Source organism: Cucurbita maxima, unplaced genomic scaffold (genome assembly GCF_002738345.1).
Source record: "Cucurbita maxima cultivar Rimu unplaced genomic scaffold, Cmax_1.0 Cma_Scf00009, whole genome shotgun sequence".
NCBI lineage: Eukaryota > Viridiplantae > Streptophyta > Magnoliopsida > Cucurbitales > Cucurbitaceae > Cucurbita > Cucurbita maxima.
Window position 1 is genome coordinate 2,222,149 of NW_019272025.1, and position 11,535 is coordinate 2,233,683.

An 11,535-nucleotide genomic window follows, 5' to 3' on the forward strand; every position below is an offset into this window, starting at 1 on the left:
AATTCCTAAAAAGGCCGAAAAATTAGAAATTATGACATCATGCTAAAGATTATAATAGTAAACTAATTGAATTATACTAAAAATTTGTATAAAAATATTACAAAATTGAAAGCTAGAAAATTACTAAATAATACTAAAAAAAAAATAGAATGTTAATTATTAATGGCTACAAAATTAATTTATGACGTTAAAATGTAACAAAAACTGAATTTTAATTTTTAATGCGTAAAGATTAAAAAAGAGAGGGGTAAAATGGGTAATTTGATATTCCTGGACAGTTTTTGTAAAGAAAATTGTGAGATTTGCAAAATATTACACACCCGCCAATTTCAATCCCACCCTTCTTCCGATTTCACCCTCTTACGTTACAGCTTCTTCTTCTTCCTTTCGTTCACCTTCGTCTTGGATCTCACTTCCACAGCTTTTCCCCATTTCAATCCCACCCTTGGACGAAATTTCCCTGCAACTCTCTTCCATTCCGATCTCTCACCTGTTCTTCTGACTCTTCCGCCATGGCTCAGCCTCTCGTCAAGAAGGATGATGACTACGACGATGAAGGTTCTTACTCCACGTTCTTTGGATTACGATTACGTTCTTCTCTCATTGTGCTTGCTGCATTCGATCTAGTTGTTTTTTGAAATTTTGGATTAGTTTACTGATTTTCTTACCTGTAATTTGTTTTTCAATTGTTGAATTTTGGCAGATCTCACTGATTTTGTCATTTTGGTTACTTGTTGATTTAGTCGTACTTTAGATGTTTTGATATAGCATTTTTCTTACATGCAATTTGTGTCTCTACTGTTGAATTTTGGTAGATTTCACTGATTTTGTCATTTTAGTTACTTGTTGTTTTAGTCTTACTTTAGATGTTTGGATATAGCATTTTTCTTACCTGTAATTTGTGTCTCTATTGTTGAACTTTGGCAGATTTCACTGATTTTTTCATTTTAGTTACTTGATTTAGTCTCTTGATCGTATTGATTTCAGTCTTACTTTAGATGTTTGAATAGAGCATTTGTCTTCTTCGCGCTTGAATTGAGATGTATGTGTTTGTTTGGTTGACGTGAATGGAACTGCTAAATGTTTTGCTACTCCTGGTCGCAATTTGGTGGAATTACCTGCGTTCTGATGTTTTGACGATCTAGACTCATTTCGCCACTGTTTTCTGATGCCTTTTTGGGTATTGTTTGTTTCTTTTCAGAGGAATATTCTCCGTTTTTGGGGATTGAGAAAGGTACCGTTCTTCAGGAAGCAAGGGTGTTCAATGATCCTCAGCTAGACACAAGGAAATGCTCCCAGGTATATGCTTTGAACCTATGGAATTAGTTGATATTTTAGACATCAATCTTCCATTTCTTCCTAATTTATTTTTGGTTCTGATTGCCTTTATGCCTGGTATTCAGGTCATAACGAAGCTTTTGTATCTTCTCAACCAAGGTGAAACATTCACAAAGGTTAAGTTGCCTCTACTTCAATTGCTCATCAATGTTTTATTTGTTTTTCTTCCCAAATTATGTTTTCCATCTTACAAATGAATTTAGTATAGACACAGAGATGTTTTTTCCTGTGTGTTTTTTAGTTTCTCATAATATTCTTATTCTATGAATTATTATAGGTTGAAGCTACAGAAGTTTTCTTTGGTGTGACTAAGCTCTTCCAGTCTAGAGACATAGAATTGAGGAGAATGGTTTATTTAATGATAAAGGAGCTCTCTCCATCTTCTGATGATGTTAGTACTTGTTTGTAATTTCATGAGTTTTCAGAATATTATAAATGCATAAATACAAACTGACCATTCTTGAACTTTCAAAATTAAAGGTTATTATTGTGACAAGCTCCCTGATGAAGGACATGAACAGCAAGAATGATATGTACCGTGCTAATGCTATACGTGTACTTTGTAGAATTACAGACGGTACTCTTCTCACCCAGATTGAGCGGTATCTGAAACAAGCAATTGTAGACAAAAACCCAGTGGTTGCTAGTGCAGCCTTAGTCAGTGGGATTCATTTACTCCAGGTACCATCTACTCGTGCGTAATGGTAGACGTACAACCTTTTACACAGTAATTCTATTTAACAATTTTTGTCTCCTTAGACAAATCCTGAGATTGTGAAGCGATGGAGTAATGAGGTCCAAGAAGCTGTGCAGTCAAGGGCACCACTAGTACAATTTCATGCCTTGGGTTTGCTTCATCAGGTATGCCAAAGTTAATATTTTAGTTTATTATGTGACTGGAATACGGAGTTTTTAATTTGATTCATCTGTCACATTTTTCCAACACTATAGACTTCTAGAGTAAAGGTTTTGACTTATTATTTTCATATTTGATGTGTTCATACTGCACAGTAGAGTAGTGATTAGCCTGATAGCTCTAGCACTTATCCTACTAAAATTAAAATTTTGCCAACCAGTATCTATTTGCCCCTTAAGCAACCCAGTTTTTTTCCCTCTTTCTTTTTTATTTTATTTTATTTGTTTTTGTGAGAAACAGTGTCAATTCATTTCATTGAATAAACAAATTTACGAAGGGGCAGTATGCCTTGGGAAGTCCCAATCCACCATTTCAAAAGCCTTCTCAATATCAAGCTTAATGATGACCCCCCTCCTTTCAGTCATCTTGTATTTCTCAATGAGTTCATTTGCGATAAACATCAAGAATTTGTTTCCCTTCAACAAAAGTGGATTGGAAATCTGTGATAGTGAATGATTTTTTTTAAGCCTTTTTGAGCACCAGGGTAATGATCTTGTAAAGACATAATGTGAGGCTTATAGGCCTCCATCACGCCTTTTGCATCACTTCTCTAATAAAAAAGGCAATTATTGGTCTCATTTAGGATCATGTTGATGACAGCACTCTCAAAACGTCTTGGAACAGCCTTGAAGAATGTTCCAATTCTTTTTTTTAAAAAAAGAAATTAGTGGTATAACTATCGAGCGCAGGAGATTTAGTAGTACTAAGATCTGCAACTGTCTGGAAAATTTCTCCATTCGAGAAGGATCCCTTCAAATTTGTCCTTTGTGGGGCCTAATGGGATCCCGATTGTCAAGGGTTGGTAGTGGACCCTGCCGCGACTTTTCAATGTACAAACCCTAGTAAAGGTTGAGAACTGAGCTTCAATGTCATGATAAGTGACCAAACTAGCTCCTTAACTTGTAATAATCTCCACAATGGTGTTCGTTCTTCGCTTACATGACATGAATCGATGGAAAACTAGCCTTTTTCATCATTCTCGATAGCTCATTTCAGCTTGCATTTTTGTCTCCATGGGATTTTCTCTTTGGATGAAATATCCACGAGTTCAGCCTGATGGCAACTCTTCTCTCCTTTTTTTGGGGATCTATCATTGAGCAGCCCAGTGTTTTAATTTAACTTATTTTCAAATTTGCAACTATTCCATTATTCCTACACTATTTTGTTCGACATAGAAAGCTAACAGTTCTTTGTAGTGCTCTCGATACTCTTCTTTTATTTTGTTTGTGTACAAATTGTTGCCTAAATTTTTTTTTCTTTTTCCAAACATCAGTAGTAAATCCTACCGTACTTCTGGATATCTCCATTTTTCATTTTTATGTTATTTGTAATTGTTCTGTATGTATGTCTCTGGCAATGCCACACAAGAACAGGCTGAGATCTGTTGAGAAACTTTCTTGGTGGCTGTAAGACGAGCATGAAATTTGTTAAGATTGGATACTGTAGCATGAATTAATACTTTTCTGGTTATGGTGGATACTGTTGATCTCTAGGTTAGGTAAGTTTAGAAACTAAAACATATGATAAAAGGTTGTATTTCCAAACTGCAGATCCGCCAGAATGATCGTCTAGCTGTTAACAAGTTGGTTAGTAGCTTGACACGGGGCACTGCTCGCTCTCCTCTGGCACAATGCCTTTTGGTTCGTTATGCCAGTCAGGTGTGTTTCAGGAGAGGGTCATACATAGCACTGAATTTCTTTTTTCTGCTGATGCATAAATGAAAGTCTTTTGCAGGTTGCTAGTGAGTCTGCTAATAGTCAAACTGGGGAACGACCTTTATATGATTTTCTTGAAAGTTGTCTGCGACACAAATCAGAGATGGTCATCCTTGAGGCTGCCAGAGCTATTGCAGAACTAAATGGCGTGACAAGCAGAGAAGTTACTCCAGCAATTACTGTACTTCAGCTCTTTTTGAACTCTCCCAAGCCAGTATTGAGATTTGCTGCCATCCGTACTCTGAACAAGGTCCTTTACATTTGAGTCATGCTCTTTTCTCTATTAAATTAGATATTTTTCTCTTAATAGATGGTTAGGAAAAATACTCCTCACTTGGCAGTTGAAAATATGGAAGAGAACTATTTCTTTTGTTTTTGTGTGCCCCTTATTTAATTTATTTAATCATGCAAAGCAATGTTGGTCTGTAATTATACTCCATTCTTGTTACTACCATCTTGAAGTCAATACTAAAGACACTTGTACTTTTACAGGTGGCAATGACACATCCAATGGCTGTCACCAATTGTAACATTGATATGGAGAGTTTGATTTCAGACCAGAACAGAAGCATCGCAACTCTTGCAATAACTACACTTCTAAAGACTGGAAATGAGTCAAGTGTGGATCGCCTGATGAAGCAAATAACAAATTTTATGTCAGATATTGCTGATGAATTTAAAATTGTAGTTGTGGATGCCATCAGGTCACTGTGTTTGAAGTTTCCATTGAAGTACAGATCTTTGTGAGTAAATAATGTTCATGATTTTGTGTTTGAAGATTACAGTTTTTGCCCATTGATTGTTTTTTTTTCACTTTAGTAGTACACCCAAGTTTCTCTTAAAAAAAAGAATATTATAGTTTATTGGGTGCATACCTACTGTATGTAATGTAAATATTTTGCAGTAATCAATATTGTTTGTTTTTGTTATTTTAGGATGAACTTCCTATGCAACATTCTCAGAGAAGAAGGTGGATTTGAATACAAAAAGGTGATAGTTGATTCAATTGTGATCCTTATCAGAGATATCCCTGAAGCTAAAGAAAATGGCTTGCTTCATTTGTGTGAGTTCATAGAAGACTGTGAATTCACTTATCTTTCTACACAGGTCAGTCTTCATCATTACTTTGATAATTGGTTGAGAAATTAGATCTTCCTTTCCTTCTATCTAACGTTGTATGTAAGTTTGCTCTTCTTGTATTAGATACTTCACTTTTTGGGAATTGAAGGTCCAAAAGCCTCAGATCCTAGCAAGTATATACGTTATATATATAATCGAGTACATCTTGAGAATGCAACTGTTCGAGCCTGTGCTGTGAGCACTTTGGCGAAGTTTGCTGTCATGGTTGATTCATTGAAGGTATCATTACTTCTGTGCTTCCTCATTCCCATAAAAGTGAAAGTGCACGGTAACTTTTTACTTTGCTAAACTGATTGAAAATTTCCAACTGTTTCAGCCCCGAATATATGTTCTCCTTCGACGATGCCTTTTTGATAGTGATGATGAGGTGAGTCTATAATTTCAAGGGTCTTAGATTTGTTGTTCTTGATGATTTATTTTGAATAGCGTATTCATTTCTCAATGTTGGATGCTTTAATACTGACTTTTTGCTTGCATTTAAGCTGTGATATGATGAATGCAATTGTTTTGGTTGGGGCTGAGGAAGAAGATGTCAATGCTGAAACTCTAAGCATTAGTTAAAAATCAGCCAAAAAATTTAAGCATTAGTTTAATCAAGTTGAATCCTTTTAACAATTCTTGTCCATGAATGGAGGTTAACTCTAGTTGGTCTATTAACATCTTCTTGCTAGGTGTTAGTATCCCTAGCTCAAAGGCTTGTTCTAATCAATAAGTTAATTGACATGTACCCTAGCTCAAAGGGTTGCTCTAATCTATGAGTTAATTAAAATATTTCTCCTTCAAGGAGGATCTGAGCAATAAATAGCGTTTCAGTCGATCAATTGGTTGTTGATCACTACCTATAATATTGTTATGAAAACCCAAGGGGGTTGGAACTTTGGTTATGTCAATTCCATTCACAAACACTAAAACCCCCAAATCAATTCAATTTCAACCCCTAAGGATTAGGCCTTTTGAGACAAAGAACAAGTTCTTTGACTCAAGATTCAAACACTCCACCATATAGGATGATCAATCCTTCTTGAATCTTCTTGGCATGCAACAAAACACGTGTTGGAAAATTCAAGCTCTCTTGGCTAAACTTGAAGAAGCACAAAGGCTAAAACTCAATGCATTAGAATCTGCTCTGTGCAACCTAATAGTCAGGCTTTAGGTAACCTCCCAAAAACCTAAATGCATGCCACATCATAGATCATAGCAAAATGACATAAAATACCCTTCTTTAATATGCCAATAATAAAATTAAAAAACAATAAAAATTGTATCAAAATTATTAAATTGAATATGAACTATAATTTGATGTCCTTGGTGGTTCATGTCAAATACACTATAACGCTCCCTAGACCTATTCATAAGTAGCTCCAAAAAGTTGCAATCTGGAAAAAAGGAAGTTCGTTAGGTCTTCCTTTTGTGAGCAATCAATAAGGGATGGTCACAAAAAAGGTCTACAAGCTTTCAGTTGTCTAATTTAAGACAGGTTAGATTTTCTTTTAGTAGAGTTGAGGATGGGTTATAGCTAGCTTCCGCCTGACTATCCCTATATCTGATTTGATAATATGTAGTTATGGTGGTTTATGCATAGTAGCCAGTTTTCACGGAAATTTGTAGACAATTTGAGTATCAATTACTAAAAAAGAAAATAAGTGGAGAACATGCAGTTGGTATAATGCACATCCCTACGTGATACACTATTCTTTGATCATTATTACGTCATGTATCATCATATCTTATTGTTACTAATTTTGCAATAAGTTTTGATGCTGTGTATTTATGATCGTTGTTAAGGTTTTTCTATTGTTTTGCTGTTTCTTATTTGTTTGGATTCCAGAAATGTACTCTTTTTGCTTATTTCTATTTCTCTGAGAATATGGACTTGGTTTTTAGTTTTTTCTTTTTTCATCTCTTTTCCTGAACAAATGTGCAACTATGGACCAATTGTTGGCTGCAGGTTCGTGATAGGGCAACCCTTTATCTTAAGACACTTGGAGCAGAAGGCTCAATTGTTGAAAATGAGGAAGACGTGCAAGAAATTCTTTTTGGCTCTCTAGACTTGCCACTGAGCAATCTAGAGACCAGTTTGAAAAATTATGTAAGGTTCTTTAACTTGGTGTTCTTAAATTTAGTTTACCACAGTCACTATCTCATCTCATTGCATATGGGCACAGGAACCTTCTGAAGAACCTTTTCATCTTGATTCTGTATCTAAGGAGATCAAATCCCAGCCACTTGCTGAGAAGAAGGGTAGTGGTAAAAAATCGAAAGGGCTTGGTGTTCCTCCCACTACCCTTACTTCTTCTGTCGATGCTTATGAAAAGATGCTTCGTTCCATTGAAGAATTCTCCGACTTTGGGAAGCTTTTCAAGGTTCTTCCATTTGCCCTCTTTATTAACCGATCTATACAAATTCTTATATGCTAGTGTGCTCTGTTTTTATTCTGGGTACTTCTATGTTATCCTTACAGTCATCAGCTTCCATGGAGCTTACAGAAGCAGAAACAGAGTATGCTGTCAATGTTGTCAAGCATATTTTTGATAGACACGTTGTCTTTCAATATAACTGCACAAATACAATTCCTGAGCAGCTACTAGAAAATGTAATGCCAAAAAATCAAGTGCAACTTTTTGTTGAACCAGCTAGAGAATTGCTTTTATAATTGTCTGCCTCTGCAGGTCAATGTTATTGTGGATGCCTCAGAAGCAGAGGAATTCTCGGAAGTAGTATCCAAGCCACTTAGATCTCTTCCTTACAATACACCTGGGCAAACCTTTGTGGCATTTGAGAAGCCAGATGGAGTCGCCGCTGTTGGGAAGTTCTCAAATATGTTGAAGTTCATTGTCAAAGAGGTATGGAATTTTCCTGTATTTTGTGTGCAGCATCCTTCTTTGATGAAGTATTTAAATAATTAGGACAGGAAAAGAGAGTTGAAAAGGTGTGTTCAGAGTTTGAAAGTGAAAGATATCAAAAATTCTTTTTTCGAATCATATCCCCCATAAATTGGAGAATCCCGAGCCTCTTTTAGAAATCTCCATTATGGATTTTGAGATTTCCAAGCCCCCAAATGTTAAAAGGGCAAGAATGGTTATGCCTATCCTTTGAATTATTCATGTAAAAAGCGGCCCTTTCTTCCATGTTTGGAGGAAAATCCTTTGAATTCTCATTCAATTGAAGAAAGACGAATAGGACTTTTATCACCCTCGAATCAAAATATCGCCTTACCACCTTCCTCTTCTCTTATCTTACCCTTCAACAATTATCTTGTCTTCACTCCTTTGGATCTAGTTCTAGGTTTAACAAGAGGAGTTATTTACTCTACAAAAGACCCTCCACCTCATGGTCATGTCTCTAAGGATGACTCTAAGGTAAGCTTGAGTAGTGTGAAATCAGTCACTCAGCCTCTGAATTTCAATATGGAAACTGTTCTTAATTTTTTTTCTTTTTTTTCTTCCTGAAGCTTTTGACTTGTCATTTCGGTATTATGGCCAAGAAGACTCTTTGAGTTTCGTGAAATTCCTGCTTTGGCTCAAGAAGGAAACCGCATCATGGTTTAGCTTTGCTAATTTTTATTTTGTCTTCTCTTTGATATTTTAATTGACTTGCATGAGGAGATTTCTTTTTCTTTGCTGGTGATGGTTTTTCATAAGTTCCTTTCAATGGGTTAATAGTTCTTGCAAAGCTGGAGAGATTTTTGAGATTGCTTTATGATGAGTTTTAAAAGGTTTTTTGGTCGGCTGGTTGTCGGTTTTTGGTTATTTTTAAAGATTTAAAGTAGCTATCAGTTTTTCAGTTTGGTGGAGGCCTTATTCATAGTTTCATCATTCATTTGCAAGCTAGTTCTTCCAATTGAAGTTGTTGGTTCTTAAAATATTTATTTATTTTCTTGTCTAATCTCTATTCTGTATTTGTTGTTTGTATTTTTTCTTTTTAAGGGAGTTTGTATTTCTTGAATATTTATTCATTTTCATTATATAATGAGAAGTTGTTTCTCGCTAAAAAAATCAATTAATTAGGACAAAATATAGTCTCTCATTTATGCTCAATCATTTTGTTGTGCTAAGTCTATGTTAGTTATTTGTTGTCGACGCAATTTGTGAGTTCTATTATGGCATTTCACAATAAGAATGATTGTACAAATGCTAGATGAACATTTTTGTTTATGAGATACCAAATTTACATGCTCTGCTGGTATACCTATAATTATGTCCAAATGTTGACTCTTCCGTCTAAACTTTTTTTTATTCCACAATGCATTTATATGGAGAGAATTTAATCTATAAGTTCTATTGGCAATTAAATGTAGCAAGCTCAATACTTTCATAAGATTAGTCGAAGTGCACACAAGTTGGCATTGATTCTCAGTCACTCACAAATATAACAAAATAAGAATAAAGAAACAAAAAATTATAAATCATTCAAGTAAGTTTTTTTATTTTGTGGGGCAGCATTGTAAAGACTCACTTTGGCTTATTTGGTTGTGAGAAATAAAGAGTGTTCTATAGTGAGGCTAGGAATCGTGAACGTCTTCGGGATTTGTTAGTTTGGTTTGATTTCCTTTATAACTTTTCCTCCAAATATTTTGTAATTGCTCCATTAGGGCTTCCAATTGAGGGGAAGTTTTGATCCGTGAAACCTTCATATGTATTGCTGATCAATGAATTTTTGTTTCTGATTAAAAGGAAAAAGAAAGCAATCAAGCATTCAAATAATTTCAAGACTATTTTATTCTAATCCATCTATTTTCTTAAATCTTATTTGCCATTTGGTCTTTCTAGACTAATACATCTTTCATTTTCCCCCTTATTTTATCCTTCTTGGAAAAAGATTGATCCATCTACTGGCGAGGCAGAGGACGATGGCGTTGAAGATGAATACCAGCTTGAGGACGTCGAGGTGGTTGCAGCAGACTACATGTTGAAAGTAGTAGTTTCTAACTTCAAGAATGCATGGGAAAGCGTAGGTGAAGATGGTGAACGAGTAGATGAATATGGATTAGGCCCAAGAGGGAGCTTGGCTGAAGCTGTGCGAGCTGTCGTAGACCTTCTCGGCATGCAGCCTTGTGAGGTATGCGCATATGGATTTATTTCGTACGTGCATGAATATTTCCACCTTAATGAAAATCTTCTGGATAATAGAACAGTACAATTATGTGTCAACACTGAAGGAAAACAAATCATCTCGAAAATGAACTATGATTAGTGGCTCAAGGTTTTCCTTTTTACCATGTTTTCCTGAATTGGTGACAACTAGTAATACTGTTTTAGTTACATTGTAACGACGACATTAGAAACTTGGGTGTTTTTTATGAGTCAATGTTAAAATGAATGTTGAACTTGATCTGGTTTCAAATCTTTTTCCCCTGCAGCCCAAAGAATTCAACCTATTCCTTTGCTCCAGAATTTTGATAATTAAAGCCCTACTTCATAATTATTTTGTATTTTGTTTTAGGTTTTCTGTTCCAAAAAGTTTTCAAAAACTAGTTTTTTTGGTTTACAAAATATGGTCTGGTATTCGAAATCTTGCTATAAATTAGGTAATAAAGCAAGAAAACTTATTGTTATGGTATATTATTCATCCTAAAATCAGATGTTATTTCTGTTTTGTTTCCAGGGAACAGAAGTTGTCCCTAGCAATCTGCGGTCACACACATGTTTACTATCTGGTGTATTCATTGGCAACGTTAGAGTTCTCGCCCGTCTGTCATTTGGTCTCGATGCTTCAAGGGAGGTAGCAATGAAGCTGGTTGTTAGATCCGACGACGAAACAGTCAGTGATCTCATTCACGAGATTATCTCCAGCGGCTAAGTCGGTCCGTTATCGAACATACTTTCACAAGTCTTGCTGTGGATAAGAGGTCGTCAGCTTAAGAAAGATCAACACCATGAAACCAACCTCTACTTTGTCAGCGTATTTTTTTACCCTCTTTTTAGGACACATATTACCTGAAAGGGGGCAGATTTCATTCGTTGTGGGGAGCAATCAATTTGCTTCACAGATATATGTAAGACAACACAAATTTATCTTGACACCAAACATTCCTTACTGTTGAGAAAAGTGCATTTCAGATAATCAATAAATTTCATTCCGAACTTGGTTATTATTTGAATGTGGATCAATATACGAAGCAAATGGCTTCTATTTCAAGTAGGCTTTGGCAGAAAACTGTTCATACGAAATCCGATGTTCGTTTATTGAGCGGATTTTGGATATTGTTTTAATTGAGAAAATCATGTACTCAGCTTGTAGTTGGGAAATTTTTTCAGTACTACACACCTCCGTGCTCATTGTATGTCGTAATAAGTGTGGGAAATGAGTCTCAACTCTTTCACGTATGAGCCAAAGATTTTTATTTAAGTCATTCGAGTATAACTTAAGGTATGACATATTGTCGACCAAAATTTTTAACACTCGGATCTTATTCTCACATGGTAA

At 35.4% G+C, this 11,535-nt stretch overlaps 1 protein-coding gene across 1 annotated transcript; it reads left to right on the forward strand.

The window, feature by feature from the left end:
- The first annotated feature begins 317 nt into the window (after positions 1-317).
- LOC111484195 (coatomer subunit gamma-like) lies at positions 318-11,205 on the forward strand. The gene is made up of 18 exons (XM_023130695.1): positions 318-558; positions 1,202-1,299; positions 1,404-1,454; positions 1,616-1,729; positions 1,819-2,019; positions 2,098-2,199; positions 3,805-3,912; positions 3,989-4,219; positions 4,462-4,712; positions 4,905-5,076; positions 5,173-5,328; positions 5,426-5,476; positions 7,058-7,198; positions 7,275-7,472; positions 7,571-7,702; positions 7,779-7,952; positions 9,928-10,167; positions 10,714-11,205. Exons 1-18 carry the CDS (start codon positions 513-515, stop codon positions 10,906-10,908), a joined length of 2,661 nt encoding a protein of 886 aa, XP_022986463.1. The 5' UTR covers positions 318-512; the 3' UTR covers positions 10,909-11,205.
- The last annotated feature ends 330 nt before the right edge of the window (positions 11,206-11,535 follow it).

Coding starts and splice junctions, on each gene's coding strand:
- LOC111484195 (XM_023130695.1), top strand. CDS start 513: ATGGCTCAGCCTCTCGTCAAGAAGGATGATGACTACGACGATGAAG. Junction 559..1,201: donor TGATGACTACGACGATGAAG/GTTCTTACTCCA, acceptor GTTTCTTTTCAG/AGGAATATTCTCCGTTTTTG. Junction 10,168..10,713: donor TCGGCATGCAGCCTTGTGAG/GTATGCGCATAT, acceptor TTTTGTTTCCAG/GGAACAGAAGTTGTCCCTAG.